We start from the raw sequence: 17,161 nt of genomic DNA on the forward strand, positions 1-17,161 counted from the left end.
CCACCTCAGTGCAGGAATTATTAGTAAGATTGGACTAATGTGAGATACCCTTTCTTGCTTCTGGTCTGATTTCTACACATCCTGTTGTGCACTTGAATGTTTATGTCATCCTGTCAGTTGCCGCCTTGCACAGAGTCACGAAATATCTTAAAACATCTTAGAATATTATAGGAACTCCGTACAGTGCCTGCCTTTATAAATCAGGTAAACAACTGGTAAACTGGTTCCATAATGCCCGACCCTTCTCCCTGCAGCTCTAAGATCGCCTCTTGAAATTGTGCACTGTTCAATCACACGCCATCGTTATTTATACTCTGATGTTATCAGAATAATTTGAATCTTATCCACTAAATCCTCGGCATATAAGACATTTCAATTGTTGTCATTTGAATGTGTAGTGTGTATCGGTTGCTTTCTTTTGCCTCCCCTAGGAAGCTGTTGGAAAGGATCCGGGAGCATCCATCCTTTGTAACGGCACTGCTTTCGGTGTTGAGGAAGTATTGACCTGAAAGAGATATCTTTGCTCGTTTAGAAAGCACAATGGCTGCAAATGGTGTCGTCTGCATTACACAGGAGCCTCACGAAACAAGATGTTTCTCTCCCACGGACCATGGAACGACAGGGGAACTTGTGACAGCTGACTGCCCAGGTACGCAAACTGAGGAGGTCATGCCGTATCGATATCATCTCGATAATAATGAAAACGGCAGCAGGCTCGAATGCGTGCGTGTGCATCCAAAGTGCATCGCAATTTTTAGGACTTTGTAACCAGAATGTTTTCACACAACATGCCATCATGTCGGCAGGACCTCAGAGGAAGACTGATACTTGTTCTGCGACATATATAATATCACAGGGAGTCTACCGACCTGGAATTGTCAGGGGGAGTTTTGACGTGACTGGAAAAGCCAGGGGAATGTCAGGGAAGTTGCCGAATAGCAGCTGAAGTCAGGGAAGATCTTGGAAGAGTGCCACGACACTACGCCGTGAATCGAGAGTGCCGATTGGTGCAGTTGGGTGGCCATGCCGCTGTGATGCACCCGCCTGCTCGCGTTGCATCCACATTAATGTTTAACACAACTAAAACGGGTGGGCCCACGCTGAGGCGAGGAAAAACGAGACGAGACCGCTTTACAGTTATAGCATATTTACGTTCCTAGCCGTACAACATCGCATCATGTGTGACAGGCTCACCCTTCGACGTGGCTTGCAGGTTGTTCTGGCTGTTCTGGCTGACAGGCCTTCGTTGACGACGACACCCTGGGCGATGGTCTAGGCCGCCCCACGTTGGTGTTCAGTTCAGATCCGGGGACGCAGACATGTCGGCTGTGACGCAGGGCCTGGTCGGCGTTGTTCCGGGAGGCGGTTAGTGTCAACCGGCAAGCTCAGAGCTCCCAATCGTCAGGAGATGTTTTCTCGTTCGTTCTCGGGTCTCCTCTGTCCACCGTCAAAGCTCTTCCTTAACGCGAAGGCTCGGTGCCTTTGTTTCTCGCTCGCCTGCTTGTTTCCCTTCGAACACCCCGCACATATGGTTTTCATTCGGCTCGAAGTACGCGCCCCTTTGATGCCGCCGTCAGGTGCCACAGTGTCGCCGGAGGTGATGGGGTCCTCTAATTGCTCCCAGACGCGGAGCCTTGTCGCGTCGCTTGCTCCTGTGTACGTCACCTGGTCTGCATTACCTGCCCCACCCAGCATATTGTTCATGTCGCAAGTTCACAAGAAGGGTCCATCACACCGCAAGTAACAGTTCACCAATATGATAAGAGAAACAGAAAAGTAGGGCAACCTCACTAATAAGTGACCTTCGACGATGAACGACAAGAGTTACAAATACAGCACAGTATGAGGTCTCCTTACCACAAGAAAAAAAATTTGGAACTCTTAAAGCTGACGTCCGGGCAAAAAACGCAGTTGAACTGAAGGTCTGATCGGAACAGTGGATGCCTGAAATACATGTAATCGGAATAATTAGTTTTGAAACAGTCTGAAACATTAGAAAATTAATTTAATCGGATTTTGCAGCCGGCTGCACACTCCCGGCTGAATTCGGGCAACAGCGTGCGGATCGACACTGGAGTCTGTCATGAAGGCAGGCTGTCCGTTACAAAATGCGGTCTTCGGACCCACAATCTGTTTCGAGTCACAGAAACAGATTAGTAACAGTCGCTAAAAACATCTGCGTTCATGCTTTCGTTGATATCGGATTGCAACCAGCCTGGCAATGTCATCAGCTGAACGATTGGGAATCTCGCTGGCAAGGCCAGTTACGTTATTGGAAGAGGCGAGGCAGGGAAGGGCAGTTTGAAAGTGCAAAGTTGGGGTAGTTGGTGTAACATTACTAATAGGCGATTTCAGATAATGCCCTTGTGCTCCGCACGGGGGCCCTCCGTCGCCCAAGTCGCGCGCATCGCGCAATGCGTCGTGGGAAATGGTTTACATTCGTGCTCGTCTGCCTGTTGCTCGAAGGTGCGGGAGGTGCAGGAGAGAGAAAACCGAAACCGTTTGCTCTCTTCTTCTTCTCTCTGACTCATGAAAACTAAATCCCAAGGTGCAGCGGGGCTTTCGCAACACGGCGCACTCTGGTGGGCCGTCCGTGCAATTTCTGAAACCGTCTATTTAGGCTGCCAAGGGGACGACGGACAAAGCAGACGACAGACAACAGAAACAGTTTCAACTGGAAGCTGGCTGTTGGTTTCGAATAACAACGTTTTCGATGATTTATGAAAGAGCAAACATTTTTGGTGTTTTCTTCTTGGAAAGCATCTCCAAGTGGACATCGCATTAACTTCAGAATTCTGGATTCCTCACAGACACCACCATAATGATCGAACCCAAGCCCAGCCTAGGCCCGCAAAGAGAAAGCGTTACCTGGCCCATGGGTCGGGCTCGGGTTATCGGGTAAGCCCGAGCCCGTGCAGTGTTCTAATCCGGCTTTCACAATCTTTCTCCAGCTGGTACTTTTGTAGTAGTGAGCGTATTTTATGCTTGAATGGGGTAAATCCTACATGCTCTCTCTGTTTCTATAAAAAAAATATCACGTTGACGTGGCAAATTTGGAGTTCAACTGTGAATATAAAATTTCTCATCAACTAAATTTCATAAAAGCGTTCAGAAGTAATGGCAAAATCTCCCCTGGTGTAAATAGGGTTGATCCCGTAATGTTCAGGCAAGTAGATTTTTATAAATAGAATTTTACGGCACTTTACGTGAAACACCCTTTATGTACACGAAAGGCGCAGCATTCCCCTGACATTATTTCATCACCAATGGCATGGCCGAGCGGGTTAAGATGTCCCGCTCATTGGTGGTAGCCAAGGTCGTGCTCAAGACTAGGAGATGATGGGATTGAATCCTATACCACCGGCTGAGGTTTTCCCTGGGTTTTCCAAAGGCTTTCCAGACGAATCTCGGCACAGTTCCCTCCGAAGCCTTGCCAGGACGCATACTAACCCCCCCTGTCCCCCCACTCCTTTCTTCTGTCCTCTCTCCATACGTCCATGTCTGTACGCTGCTCGTAGCCACACGCAATCCCACGCAAGTTTGCAAATTATTAAGACCGTGAAATTATTACAGTAAACAATTGGATTAAATTGGGTAGCTCTTGGATTAAATAGGTTGGTGTCTGGATTAATTTGGTTCACCACTGGATTAAATTGGGTAGCGCTTGGATTAAATCAATGACCAATGGATTAAAATGAACGGGAAAACCTGTAGATTATTAATTAGAATTTTATCACACATTACACGAAACACCCTGTATGTACAGGAAAGGCGCAGCATGTCCCCTGACATTATTTCATCTGTTTTCTTGCACGTCTCCTCAGACTCTGTTGGAAATGCTAACCCTTCCCCCCCCCAATGTATCGTTAATCCTCACTTCTCTTTTCAGTGCATTAGAATCCTGGAGGTAAGCAAGCTAAATGTTAAATCGCAATTTTCTCCCGCCCTCTAGAATGGACAGAACCTGTGGGTGTCCCCATACACGTCAAGGAAGAATGTTGCAGTGAAGGCCATTCTGCTCTACCGGAAACTGAAGGCAGCACCGAGGAGATGATCCTGAGCGACTATCCTGGTACGAAGTTCGCTAATCCTGCGCTACATCCCTACATCTTTCTCTGAACTAGGGGTGTGCCCATAATACTGAGTTTGGGGAGCATTACTAAGGAGCACAGTGGAGGCCATCCCTGGCTGTGAGAAATCATGATAGAATGCCGGTATTGGCAAAAACAAGTACGAGGTTGTGTAGGTTGTGTCCCTACTTTGAGAGGGCTCATTCTCTGTGTTATCCTAACTCTTTCCTTACCATGGCAAAAATGACAATCTTTGGGTGGTTCGACAAATATAGTTTTTGTGGCTCTCAGTGTCACATTATACTGGATTGCTATAGAGAAAACTGTACCTAACTAAGAGCCCTGTCGAATGATATAGGGTATAGAAAAGAAGCTACCCATGTATTTTCAAAATTGATTTCGGAATGCAAAAAGATCTGTGCAGAGAACGGAAAACTCGTGAAGGTACGCCTGTATCTCGAAGAAAGATATCAACCTAGAAATTCCAAAATACGAAAAATGTCGCAAATTTTGTTGGAAATAATATCTGCAAATATCAACGATCTAGGCGAAGAAGATTGTGAGTTGTGGAGAATGAGATCAACACTCCTGCCATACATGCCATTGAGTAACTCAGTTCCTTGAAGGAGTAATACAGAAATTAACGTAATAATAATTTCTGCAGAAGACATTATTTTCATGCTCAGCTTTCCTGTCCTCTTACCAGATTTTGCTATTTCACCACTTTTCTATTCCTCTCAGTTTGTCTTGAGGCAGGAAAAACAGCACCAGTGCAAGTTTTACATATCCTTATATTCAGGACAAAGGTCTGGTTATCCAACATGTCCAGAGTCATTATTTGTGTCCCATCCCCTCAAATACATCTCAAATGCCAGTATTGCGCACTTGCAAAAGAGGTGAGCTGCGGGAAGATGACTATGCGTCCAAGATAAAATCTCCACAGTCTCTCGTTGGATGTGCCAGTTTCATTAAGCTATGCATGAGAAGCTAATACCCCTGTCAGACGGCCACATATATACGGCCTTAACGGTCACGGCCGTAAATGCATACTGTCATTAACTTCCTGCCAGACGGTCAGCAATAAGGCCTTTGCGACAAAACTGAGGTAGAAGGGCAACGGCGTTCCCGCAAGACAGTCTACGGCACTCCATCGAAACTGCCCAAGCCTCGTTACCAAGCACACCATAAACAGGATTTAGCAAATTTAATTCAATTCGAAATAAAATGCTTTTTACCCGATGTAATACAGTAAATCTCGGTTATAACGAACTCGACGGTCGCGCGCAACCCGTTCATTATATCCGAAGTTTGCTATAAATGGAATGGACAAAAAATTTGATCCAAAAGGCCAGCAGTGTAAGAAACATGAGTCATGTATGCCGTTCATTGAAAATACATCGTTGATGGCGCCTGTTTATACACAGTTGCGGAGATCACGGCATTTTCTAAGTCATCAAGGTGGTCCAGGTGGGCCGCGACGAGCGCCTTCGCGTACACAAAATCGCGGAGCGAAGCAACGTACTTCAGTGCCTCCGCTGTAGTTAAAATGTAAGGAGGGGAAGACACTGTGCCATCATCATCGTCATCGGAAAGTTCGTTTGGCGGCGGGCGCACGTCGACAATGATGTCCGAATCACTGAAGTCCGCGACGGCCTGTGCGTCGTCATCTGTTGTCGCGAACTCCTCGAAAGACTGACAGCCGTCAGTCAGATTCGCAGCCATTGCTCTGTCCCAAAGTTCTGTGTCGGTATCACGCACACCAAAGTCCACTTCACGATCGGCGTCTGTAGCCAGTGCCTGATGAACAAATCCAGCTTTTCTGAAGCAGTTTCGCAAAGTTTCCCGCTTCACCTGCATCCATGACGCCTTAATCATCGGCCAAACGGGTGCACGTGCAGCGCGCGCTGATGGTGACAGCGCATTGGCTGCAAAGCGAGGTCACGTGCAAGCGGCGCCTGACAAATCCGCGGGCGTCTGACGTCGCGTGCTCGCCTTCTCCAGTGGTCGAGGGAGCTCTTTCGGTCGCAGTAACCGAAGGCTCCCCGGCAATTCGTTCATAATAGGCGGGGGCAATTTCCATAGACTCAATACAAATTTTGACGGTCGTTCATGAGGCATTCGTTATAACCGAAGATTCGTTATAAGTGGGGCTGTTATAACCGAGATTTACTGTATTGTCATCTTTTTTTTGTGTGTTTTTCTGGCGTTTCTGCACTTTGCTTCGCTTTTTATCCCATCTGTACAAGAGCTATGTTTGTAGTTACATCCTCGAACCACTGCACGCGGCATCACACCGTATCGTCTGCATCCAAAAAGCCAGACGCCACTCAAAAGAATATCCAAAGCACTTATTTCACTGTTGTATTTTGAAAATACCAACAAAACGTTGTTTTCGTGTACTTTCAGTAAGAAAAAGCGTGATTTCGCTACATTACATTCAACGTTCACAGACTTGTTTATCGACGTGGAGCTCACCGACAAAATGCCTTCACGGATAGAGTCTGGCAGCTCCCCAGAGCTTAGGGCCGTACGTAACTTACGGCCATTCCTTAATGCCGTAACTTGAAGGGCCGTATATGTGCCCGTCTGACAGAGGTATAAAAGGGAAACCAAAACTGAATCTGCAGTGTCTGTAGTGTCCACCAAAGGTCACCAGTTGTTCATATGTGCTCAGGAGGTCGCGTAGCTTACACCGTCGATCAGCGGTGATAGACGCTTTATGGACGCGGTAAGGAAAGAGTTAAGGTCACGAGAACACGTGTCATTCTTGAGGTAGCGAGTAGCTGCTGCGCCATTAAAGTAGCACAGAAGTCGTTTTTGACACCCTGTTTTCGTTTTATAAAACTGTTAAGATGGCCAGTAAGATGCACCATGAGAAGTACGTAATTCACGCCAAAGACTCATAATTATCACAGAAATTGAATTTAAAGTACGCCACAAAAAGCGACCGTGCAGAACGGCGGTGGAGAGCAGTACCAGCCTGTGATGTGCCTGGGACCTCGCGGCTGACGCTACAGGGGCCACGCTCACTGATTGGTCCAGAGAAATGTCGTCTGCTATTCGGCTGTTCGGGGTTCTGAAAAAGCCTTGCTCCTGTCTCGGTCATGATTCGACCGCTCCATCTATTCCCAATTCTCCGGGACAACCGGTCAAACTGGTTTACCGCAGCAAGGGGACTGAGTGCTGACCCCCACTGGCCAGCAAACCAGAATCATCATCATCATCATCATTCTTGAAGCAGCACGAATGCTTGCATTCTGATGTGCATAAGTGAACCATCAGCTGATCTCCCTCCCTAACACCAACATTTTTTTTCTGTTTTCTTCCTTGAGATCAAAGTCTATGTTGGCCTCTCGTCTCCCCAAATTCAAGGTTGTGTATCTGTATTGCGCTTCACATCAGCTTGATTGCTTTATCCTCTTCTCCACACTACCATAACATTTAAGTTTATAATAGAGCAAAATTGAAATCTATTTTAAAAATTGCTCGAGATTTCATTATGAGTTCTTTAGTACAATTTTGCTCTTTTTAATGTCTTGCTTTTCTTAGAAAGTTGGCATTGTTTTTCAATGTTAAAACGAAAGAGGTGAGTTGACTGTCTTTCCCCGACGTCTGTTTACACACCGAGCAAAGTATGTTGCGGGGGAGTTGCATGGATGCATGAAACACGTACAGTAAAACCTCCATATGTCGGAACACTTGTCGGGCAACCATGTCCTGTCCTACTTAGAGCGGTGTCCGCGTTAGAGAATCGAACATTAGGAGTGCGAGAAAAACGATACACAAAGGACACCATGAAAGATGAAAGTCACTGAAAAGGTTAGCCAGCTGTAGGACCCGAACCCACATCTTCTGGATTGCCGGTCCAGGGCCCTACCAATTGAGCTAAGCTAACACACCTTCTCAGCGACTTCCAGGGTGCGTCATCTGAAGGGACAAACCAGCTACTCTCTCTCACTCATCCTCCTTTCACGCTTACATTTTTGCTCACTCATACACACATTCACACAACAGGGATTGACGCAAGCGACAACTGTTGAACATGAGAGAACTGATGTTCTGAGGCTGGAACAACATAGAAGGGACAATTGCACACAAAGCCTCAAATTGCCTAAGAAATTAACGATGAAAGATGAAAGTCACTGAAAAGGTTAGTTGCTGGGAAGGCGTGTTAGCTTAGCTCAATTGGTAGAGCCCTGGACCGGCAATCCGGAAGATGTGGGTTCGAGTCCTACAGCTGGCTAACCTTTTCAGTGACATTCATCTTTCATCGTTAATTTCTTAGGCAATTTGAGGCTTTGTGTGTAATAGTCCCTTCTATGTTGTTCCAACCTCAGAACATCAGTTCTCTCAAGGACACCATGTTGGTATTTGAGAGTTTATTTCTAGAGATTCTCAGAATGTGAAGCAGTATCTATGGAAAATATTCTGTTCTATGCAACATTGGGCTGGAAATGGCAACATTGGGCTGGAAATGGCAATGTTTTTCGATCGTCAGTAAAAAAAAAGAAAAAAAATAGTGCAGCATCTTTTCATTCACGCTCTCGTTGTCTGTCTTCCTGAGGTTCCTTTACCTCTTGCTTTTGGAGTTCTGTTCCCAAGCTCTCGTAAGGTTTCATCTCTGCTTGTACTGATTTTGGACACCGTTGACTTGGAAACTTTAAATTCCACCGCAACTTGCCTGCACTTTGCTCTTCCGTACAGCCTCTCTGGAGAACTTCTTTCTTCCTCTTGAGCATCATTAGTTGCTCATGAGCCATTAAACCTCAATCCAATCCAATCCAATCTTGAGCACCAATTCCACGAGCTTTCGCTTCGGCATTGCTGGGCCATAGCCTCCTATATACTGAGTATAGGAGGCTATGGCTGGGCGGTCTGCTGAGCTCTCCCTACAAGGTCTGCAGCCAGAATGGAAGCGCACATCTGACAGACAACTATTATTGCCTTTGTAAGCACGTGAGGACGTGAGTCATTCCCTAATTCGTGGTGGCTTAATTCGCATCAAAGAAGAACTCAGCAGCCCTCCTGTTCCCCCACAAGATAGTGCAATCACTGAGGAACCGATAAGGGGCAACAGTCCTGGTGAGGTACTTATGCATTCTGCTCTGTGCTGCGACCTTGTTTTATTAATACTTTGTATCATTAATGTGAGAATTTATACCAACAGCTTACTTGTCCACACATATTCTTGAATACGCTGATGTCGTCTGGGATCCAGGGATTTCCCTACACCCCCCCTGCATTTTTGCAATCCCCCTCCCTTGAAATTTCTCAGGTGACCCCACCTAGCTCGGCCACCAAGACGTTCTGGTAGAGAGTCCGGCGCAGCGAATTACATCCTGTACTGTCAAACTTGGGCTGTCCGAGTCTGTTGGGTTGTCCGAGATGCAGAGGTGTCCGACATGAGAGGTTTCACTGTACATGTATCTAACATAAATCTGCACACACACACACAGTTACACTTGGTGTTTCAAAAAGGCCCCTTGGCTGAAGAATTCGTAAACAGGTGGCCCCAGCAAAAAGATCAAGAAGCTTTCTTTTCAGTGAGCATCCCTGAAACATCGTCCAACGACTGAGCAGTCAGCAGCTCATTTGCGCTCATGCTCATGCTCATTAATGAAATAAAGGTGCTAACTCTTAAATTCTACTTCGGCTGCTTTCAGAGCCTCTGTTTTATCAACCCGGACCTTCAAAGAAAAATATCCTCGAAAAATCTGTAATCGACGCTTAGTGATTTTTTTGGTTGGTCCGGTTTGCATATTTCTTGCGAGGAGCACAGTACCGATGGCAGTCTTTCGCTCAGCCATCTGGCTGCCAATTACGTGTTCATCCGCGCGGCCCACACACGGGGGTGACAGAGGATTATGTACAAAGAGCAGCAGTGCTCCTGTATGCCTTCTCGTTCTCCTTTGCCCGACTGGTGCACAGCTCTGGCGATGCATTCGTCGTCGTCACAATAGAGGTGTGCTGCCTCACTTACCGAATGACAGCACTGCGAGTGCTTTGTGAAAGGAAAGGCCCGGTATATCAACCACAGGAATGCACATTGCTTTAAGGAGTACAGAGGGCCTTCCAAAAAATTTTCAGATTAAGACGTCTGATGAACGTGTGTCTATCTTTATACCGAATGGCACTAAAGGTTTTGATGTGTGCAATTTGCTTCCCCCCCCCAAAAAACTCATATAAACATGGGTCCGCACCTTCACCCTTAACTCGCCACTCCGGGTATTACGAGGAGGATAAGGTATAATGCCACGTCACCGACGATGTTATAAGGAGAACTCGTTCTGGATCGCCAGTCAGTGGGGGTCAGCGCCTTGTCCCTTTGTCGCCGTAAACGAGTTTTGCCAGTTCTCCCGGAGAATTGGGGATAGAAGGGAGCGGCCGAATCATTACCGATGCAGGAGAAAGGCTGTTTCAGAACCCCAAACAGCCGAGTAGCAGACGACAGAGGTGTAGCAGACAACATTTCTCTAGACCAATCTGCAAGCGTTCTCCTTATAGCGTCAGCGCGAGATTCCAGGCAGATCACAGGCTGGTACAGCTCTTCACCACCGTTGCGCACGGTCGCTCTTTGCGGCGTATTTTAAATTCAATTGCTGCGATAATTATGACTCTGTGGTGTGAATTACGTCGCATGGTGCATCTTACTGGCCTACTTAACAGTTTTATAGGAAGAAAACAGGGTGTTAAAAATGACTTCTGTGCTACTTTAAGCCTGCAATTTAAATTTTCACAAAATTTCGCACTTGAACTTTTTTCGCAAAATGTAGGTAGCGAGTATGAAAAAGTATGAGCACTGGCATTCGTGACGATATGAACACCACAAAGACAAATGGACTTACATTGACGACCTTTATCGTCACACTTTGTTCATGTGAAACGCTTCTATAATTGAAACGTTACTTCAACATCAGTAGTTTATTTGGCATGGTGTTATCACTTCCCATGCCTAATACCTGCTTTCGCAAATCCAGCACGTGTGTCATTGTTACGGGGTTTGAGTTTACGGTAAGGCACTACAAGCCAGCATGCATGTAGAGGCCGGCTAATGCTAATTGTTTGCTGTCGGCAGTGTAACGATTCCCCGATCTCCCCGATCCTGCGATTTTCCGCTTCCATCCGCTTCCACGTGAATATGTGATATTAAGGTCCCGTGAAATATTCTCAAGACGTGCTCCCACACAATTTTGCGAATTACAAAGGGACTGCAAAATTAACCGCTTTTACAGTAAGCGATTAGTCAATCATTTCATAGAAACTCGTTGAATTGTTTATGGTTTTGTTGGAAGATGTCAATTGAGGGTTGTTGGATTCATTCGACTGTCTCACAATACTTCCCCGCAGATAACATGGTGTGGGTTTCCAGGAAGTGTAAGCACACGGCAGCCTTTATTACGTATGTAAACAACGAAAACCGGACCACTCAAACCTCACAACCGAACAAGTGGAAAACATGTCCCTAGTCCATGTGCAGGCATGAAATTAGCTGTGGGGTTTCCCCAAGGTAGCCCCAACTTTTGCGATTGCTTGTAATGCTTTCAAGACATCAGAGGAAAGCAAAAGTGTGGTGCAGAGAAATTGTCGTGTTGAAAGATGGAAATCACTGAAAAGGTTAGCCAGGCTGTAGGACTCGAACCCACATCTTCTGGATTACCGGTCCAGGGCTCTACCAATTGAGCTACGCTAACACGCCTTCTCAGCGACTTCCAGGGTGCGTCATCTGAAGGGACAAACCAGTCACTCTCTCACTCATCCTCCTTTCACTCTTACATTTTTGCACACTCATACACACATTCATACGACAGGGATCGACACAAGCGGCAATTGTTGAACAAGAGAGAACTGATGTTCTGAGGCTGGAACAACATAGAAGGGACAATCACACAAGGGACAAGGGACATTGAGGCCTTGTATGTGATTGTCCCTTCTATGTTGTTCCAGCCTCAGAACATAAGTTCTCTCTGGTCAGGTTGAGTCGTGGGTTGAGCCAAGCAAGGAACATAACAGCTGCTGGCTCTACTCTTTGCAATGACCTCCAGTTGTGGCAACCTGGTCGTGCGATCTCTATGTCAGTGCCAGTGCGAATGATCAAATGTTGAGCATGCTCATGAGTGCTGGACTATCCTGTTTACGGAACCTTAGGACAAGGGTCGGGGGACTAGCGGCACGGCTGAGTGGGTTGAGGCGTCTGCTCATTGGTGGTCGTCAAGGCCGTGCGGAACACTGGCAGGCAGTGGGTTCGAATCCTACAGCCTGCTGTGCAGTTGAAGTTTTCCTTTGGTTTCCCAGACTTTCCAGGCAAATGCCTGCACAATGCCTAGACCCTGATGTTTTAGGGTCAAACTCGATTTTTCCCCGAATTTGCACCCCGAATTGAGGTTCACCTATCTAGGGTTAAACTCGATTTCTACCTGCAAAACTGCACCTAGGTTAGGAAGGGAGTTGCCTCAGGACACAAGCCGCTTCTGTCCTGTCGGCTTCTGTCCTGAGGCAACTCCCTTCCTACATCTCTACCGGTTCACTGGATTTCTACCCATCTATGCACCTAGGTTAAGCACCTCAAGGCATCGACATACTAGTTTCTCCCAAAATATGTGACTGTCCCTTACTTCTGGCACTCTGGATAAACGGTACAGTGAACGTTTATTCTACAATGCCAGATTTCTTCCCGAACTCAGTCTGATGCTAATTTTTCTGCCCGAATTTGCATGAATTTTTGACATCAATTTATTGACCTAATTTCTACCCCCCGCATTTGGAAAAATATAAAACCCGAAAACTTCAGGGTCTAACAATGCCCCATGAATGCATAGTAATCCCCCCTGTGCCCAACTCTTTCCTGTTGTCCTCTCTCCATCTGTCCACATCTGTATGCCGCTCATAGCCACAGTTGCTTCACGGTGCTAACATGGAACTTAAAGAAAAAAAGGGTCGTGGAACCCTGGTTGAGAAACACTGCGCTGGAAGACAACAGTCCCAGAAGAAGAACAGTCTCTGTTTTGAAATGTTGGTGACTCTCTTCCTGAGGCTGTTCCCTTAAGATCTAGGCTAATGCTAGGTGTGCATGTTTGTGAAGAGCGAGTGTTAATTCTTTGAGAGTTCCAAAACTCTACTGAATTGTTGAAATTTGAAATGCATAAGAAGACATTGTTTCACAAGCTTATGCCTCTTTTTATTTCCGTCCTCAGAGACAACAATTACTGCAGATGACTCCAGAAGCATTGTGGAAGGACCCTACAGGATCACATGCCACAGAAACACTTATGGGCTTGTGACAGGTAATTGTCGAGCAATTTATTGCTTGTTTACGTGATCCTTGTTTGTTTGGTCACAGTGGAAATGAGTGCAAGTCGCACTTGTAAAAGTTTCTTATACCCTGTCACATGGGCTAATTTAGTGTCATTTTTGTGAAGTGCACTCCCACCAAGCAAACGTCACTTTCACTACGAGCTTGCTACACGGGTTAAAGTAGCACAGAAGTCATTTTTAACACCCTGTTTTCTTCCTACAATACTGTTAAGTAGGCCAGTAAGATGCACCATGCGAAGTAATTCACACCACAGGGTCATAATTATTGCAGAAATAAAATTTAAAGTACGCCACAAGAAGCGACCGTGCGCAACGGTGGTGAAGAGCAGTACCAGCCTGTGATCTGCCTGGAGCCTCGCGCTGACGCTATAAGGAGAACGCTCCCTGATTGGTCTAGACACATGTTGTCTGCTACTCCTCTGTCATCTGCTAGTCAGCTGTTCGTGGCTCTGAAAAAGCCTTCCTCCTGGCTCGGTAATGATTCGGCCGCTCCTTCTATCCCAAATTCTCCGGGAGAATTGGCAAAACTGGTTTACGGTGGCACAGGGACAAAGCGCTGACCCCCACTTACCGGCGAACCAGAATGAGTTCTCCTTATAACATCATCGGTGACGTGGCATCATCCCTTCTCCTCCTCGTAATACCTGGAGTGGCGAGTTAAGGGTGAATGTGCGGACCCACGTTTATGTGAGTTTTTTTTTTTCTGGTAAACAAATTGCACACATCAAAACCTTTAACGCCATTTGGTAAAATGACACACACGCTTTCATCGGACGTCTTAATCTGAAATTTTTTTTTTGAAGGCCCTCTGTACTGCTTTAAGTAAGGGTCACTTAAGCGCTGAGAGCAGTTACGATAGATGAGAATAAACGGCGGCAAAATTTTTAGGTGTGCGCTACAGTACTTTCCCCAGAATCTTTTTCTTTTATTTAGAAACACTTCCTGCAAGTCTTCTTTCAACATTGGCATTAAACAAATTGGCCTCAAACATGTCCCACAACAAAAATGGAGAATGGGAAGTTCCCACAGGCTGTTAACGAGAGTAATGACATGTTTTTTTGGCACAATGTCACACTGTACTAAAATAAAATAAACGCGCTGTGAAAAATGCTTGTTTAATAAAAATATTGTGCTTTCGGGGACCCTCGCCTTTTCTCAATATTTATGCTTGTATCACAAAGCTCGCCGTTGAGGCTACACACCCGTTCCGGCGAAGAGAAGTGAAGTGAGTTTGGTGAACTCAATAAATCGGTAGTGCACTTTCTCCCGAGTGTCACTAAAAGGTGTCATGTGACAGCACACGAATGACACTAAGTGCAAGTGTCACTCATTGAAAGTGGCACTAAATTAGTCTGTCTGACAGGGGTATTACTCTTTGGCGCTGCACTGTGTGAGTTCTAGTTTTCGAGTGCAGCGATGGATTCAGTGAAACACTGTAGTAGCAGGGACACTAAGCCTGCCTGGCTTCTATCGTCTCCTGTAACGGCTTCAGAACGAAGTTTTACAAGACATAAAGGATGGGATAGCGCAACTAATGGAGGAGAAGGACAGACACAAGAGACAAGAGTGAATACTAACTTCCTTAAGGTGAACTCAAATAAGCTGAATTTTCGGATGAGCTGAACAAATTCCAAGCCTTAGGTTGGTTTCCCATAGACCTAATGCAAAAAAAATCCGGTTAACATGAACTACCGCGGCCGGCAACTTCGGTTATCGTGAACACTCCCGTAGTGCAATCAGAGCCGCCATTGACGTGTAGCGTCTCCTGTTCGCGGGCTCTCCAATCATCTCTTTTACATCCGGGCACGTGAACCAATCACCGCTCAGCATCCGGAACTGTTTCCACATCCATGTGTGAGGCCATTAATCAGATATCAGCTGTCGCCAGTCTCAACACGCTACAGCGCGATGTCGAAGCAGCCCTGCCAATCCCTTCACCTTGAAACAAAGGTGAAGATACTGACTGACGTGGAGAGTGGCAAGTTTTCGAAGACTGAAATCGCCAAGAAGTACGGCATTGCGAAGAGCACCGTCACCGGTATCGTCAAGAACAGCGCACGGATTCTCGAATCTTAGAACAGCGGCGAATTTGGGCCGAAACGAAAGAAGATGAGGACGGCCGCACACAAGGACTTGGAAGACGTTCTCGTCGCTTGGGTGCATCAAGCACGCGGTGCTGGTCTTCCTGTGAATGGTGTTGTGCTTCGTGCGAAAGCCCAGGAGATAGCCTTACGCCTCAATGTCCAGTTCACGTGCAGTGATGGCTGGTTAGACCGTTTCCGGAAACGGCATGGCCTGGTGTTTCGGTCGGTTGTCGGGGAAGCTGCAGCCGTCGACGAAGCCGTATGTGATGACTGGCGCTTGACAAAAATGAGATGCTTATTACAAGAGTACAACCCGGAGGACGTCTATAACGTTGACGAGACTGCCCTGTATTACCAACTTCTTCCAAATCGGACGCTCGCGTTTGCGGGAGACCCGTGCACTGGCGGGAAGCACAGCAAACTCAGGGTTACTGTGCTAGTCGGCGCGAACATGACTGGGACGCACAAACTCAAACTTCTCGTCATTGGCAAGGCCAAGTCACCAAGGTGCTTCAAAGGTGTGAGGACATTGCCTGTTGACTACGAAGCGAACTCGAAGTCTTGGATGACGCAGGTGCTATTTGAGAAATGGCTGCGCGGAATGGACCGTCGTTTCGTTAGAGAGGGTCGAAAAGTTCTGTTTTTGGTTGACAACTGCCCGGGACATGGCATCGTTAGTGGACTTACGGCCATTTGGGTGGAGTTTCTCCCGCCAAACACCACGGCCAGGCTGCAGCCAATGGATCAGGGAGTGATCAGCAGTCTCAAAAGGCATTACAGGCGGTCCCTTCTCCAAAGAATGCTTCTGTGCATGGAGAATGGTAAAGATTACCAAGTGACCCTCTTAAGTGCAATCCACCTTCTGTCCAATGCCTGGGAACAAGTTAGTAAAGAAACCATAGCCAACTCGTTCCGGCATGCAGGATTCATCCAGGACTGCTGCTCAGCTGCAGAGGAAGGCAGTGAAGAGTTGCAGGAGGACACAGACTTGATGTCTACACTGAGCAGTATTGGTGTGCCGGTGGACATTGCTGTATACTCCAGTGTTGATGATAATGTCGCCACATGTAGGGAGGACACCATGGATGCGCTGATTGGAGAGGTGCTCTGTACTGAAGCACAGACGTGTGATGACGAAGTGGAAAATGGGTGTGAAGACGACGAAGTTCCACCAGTCACCTCTAATACTGCAGATGATGCTTTGAGCATATTGGTGCAATACTTCCAGCAACACAATGACACTGAACAATTTCTCGCAAACATTGGACAGATGAGTTCATTTGTGGCGAAGCAACGCTTGTCCCAGCAGCGTCAGTCTAAGGTGACAGAATGGTTCAGCTGCCCCTCAAGTGCAAACCCATAAGCATAATAAATGTTGTGTTCATGCCAGTTTTATCCCGTGTACCAGATATGAATGATCTAGTTTCATTGCCGATGACAATTTGGGTACTTCTGTTAAGACGAACTTCTGATAAGACGAACAAATTTTTGTCGCCCCCTCGTGTTCGTCTTAAAGGGAGTTCACTGTAAATTGAATTCCAGGTTTCCAGCAAGCCATGTGCAAAATGTCAGGTTCTCAGGAGAACCCGTTGTTTGTTTGTGTTAGGGCTATTGACAGGATGGTTATGCATGCTGGCCCTAGATGACTTATTTGCTCTGCTTCAATTATCTATTCTTGCTTTTCCGTAGAGTACC

The 17,161-nt window shown here is 46.6% G+C and overlaps 1 protein-coding gene across 4 annotated transcripts in view; it reads left to right on the plus strand.

The window, feature by feature from the left end:
* LOC135373709 (zinc finger protein 468-like) overlaps nucleotides 1–17,161 on the plus strand; it is a 32,283-nt gene that overhangs the window by 456 nt on the left and 14,666 nt on the right. For 2 of the 4 annotated variants that reach the window (XM_064606794.1, XM_064606809.1), the window contains exons 2-5: nucleotides 432–468; nucleotides 533–649; nucleotides 3,953–4,072; nucleotides 13,262–13,351. In XM_064606794.1, coding sequence (XP_064462864.1) covers nucleotides 541–649; nucleotides 3,953–4,072; nucleotides 13,262–13,351 — 319 coding nt within the window. In that variant the 5' untranslated portion in view covers nucleotides 432–468; nucleotides 533–540. The remainder of the gene's footprint in view (nucleotides 1–431; nucleotides 469–532; nucleotides 650–3,952; nucleotides 4,073–13,261; nucleotides 13,352–17,161) is intronic. The other 2 variants (XM_064606801.1, XM_064606786.1) reach the window with 1 other exon arrangement.

The sequence above is a fragment of the Ornithodoros turicata genome, chromosome 1 (assembly GCF_037126465.1).
Source record: "Ornithodoros turicata isolate Travis chromosome 1, ASM3712646v1, whole genome shotgun sequence".
In the NCBI taxonomy this organism is placed as follows: domain Eukaryota; kingdom Metazoa; phylum Arthropoda; class Arachnida; order Ixodida; family Argasidae; genus Ornithodoros; species Ornithodoros turicata.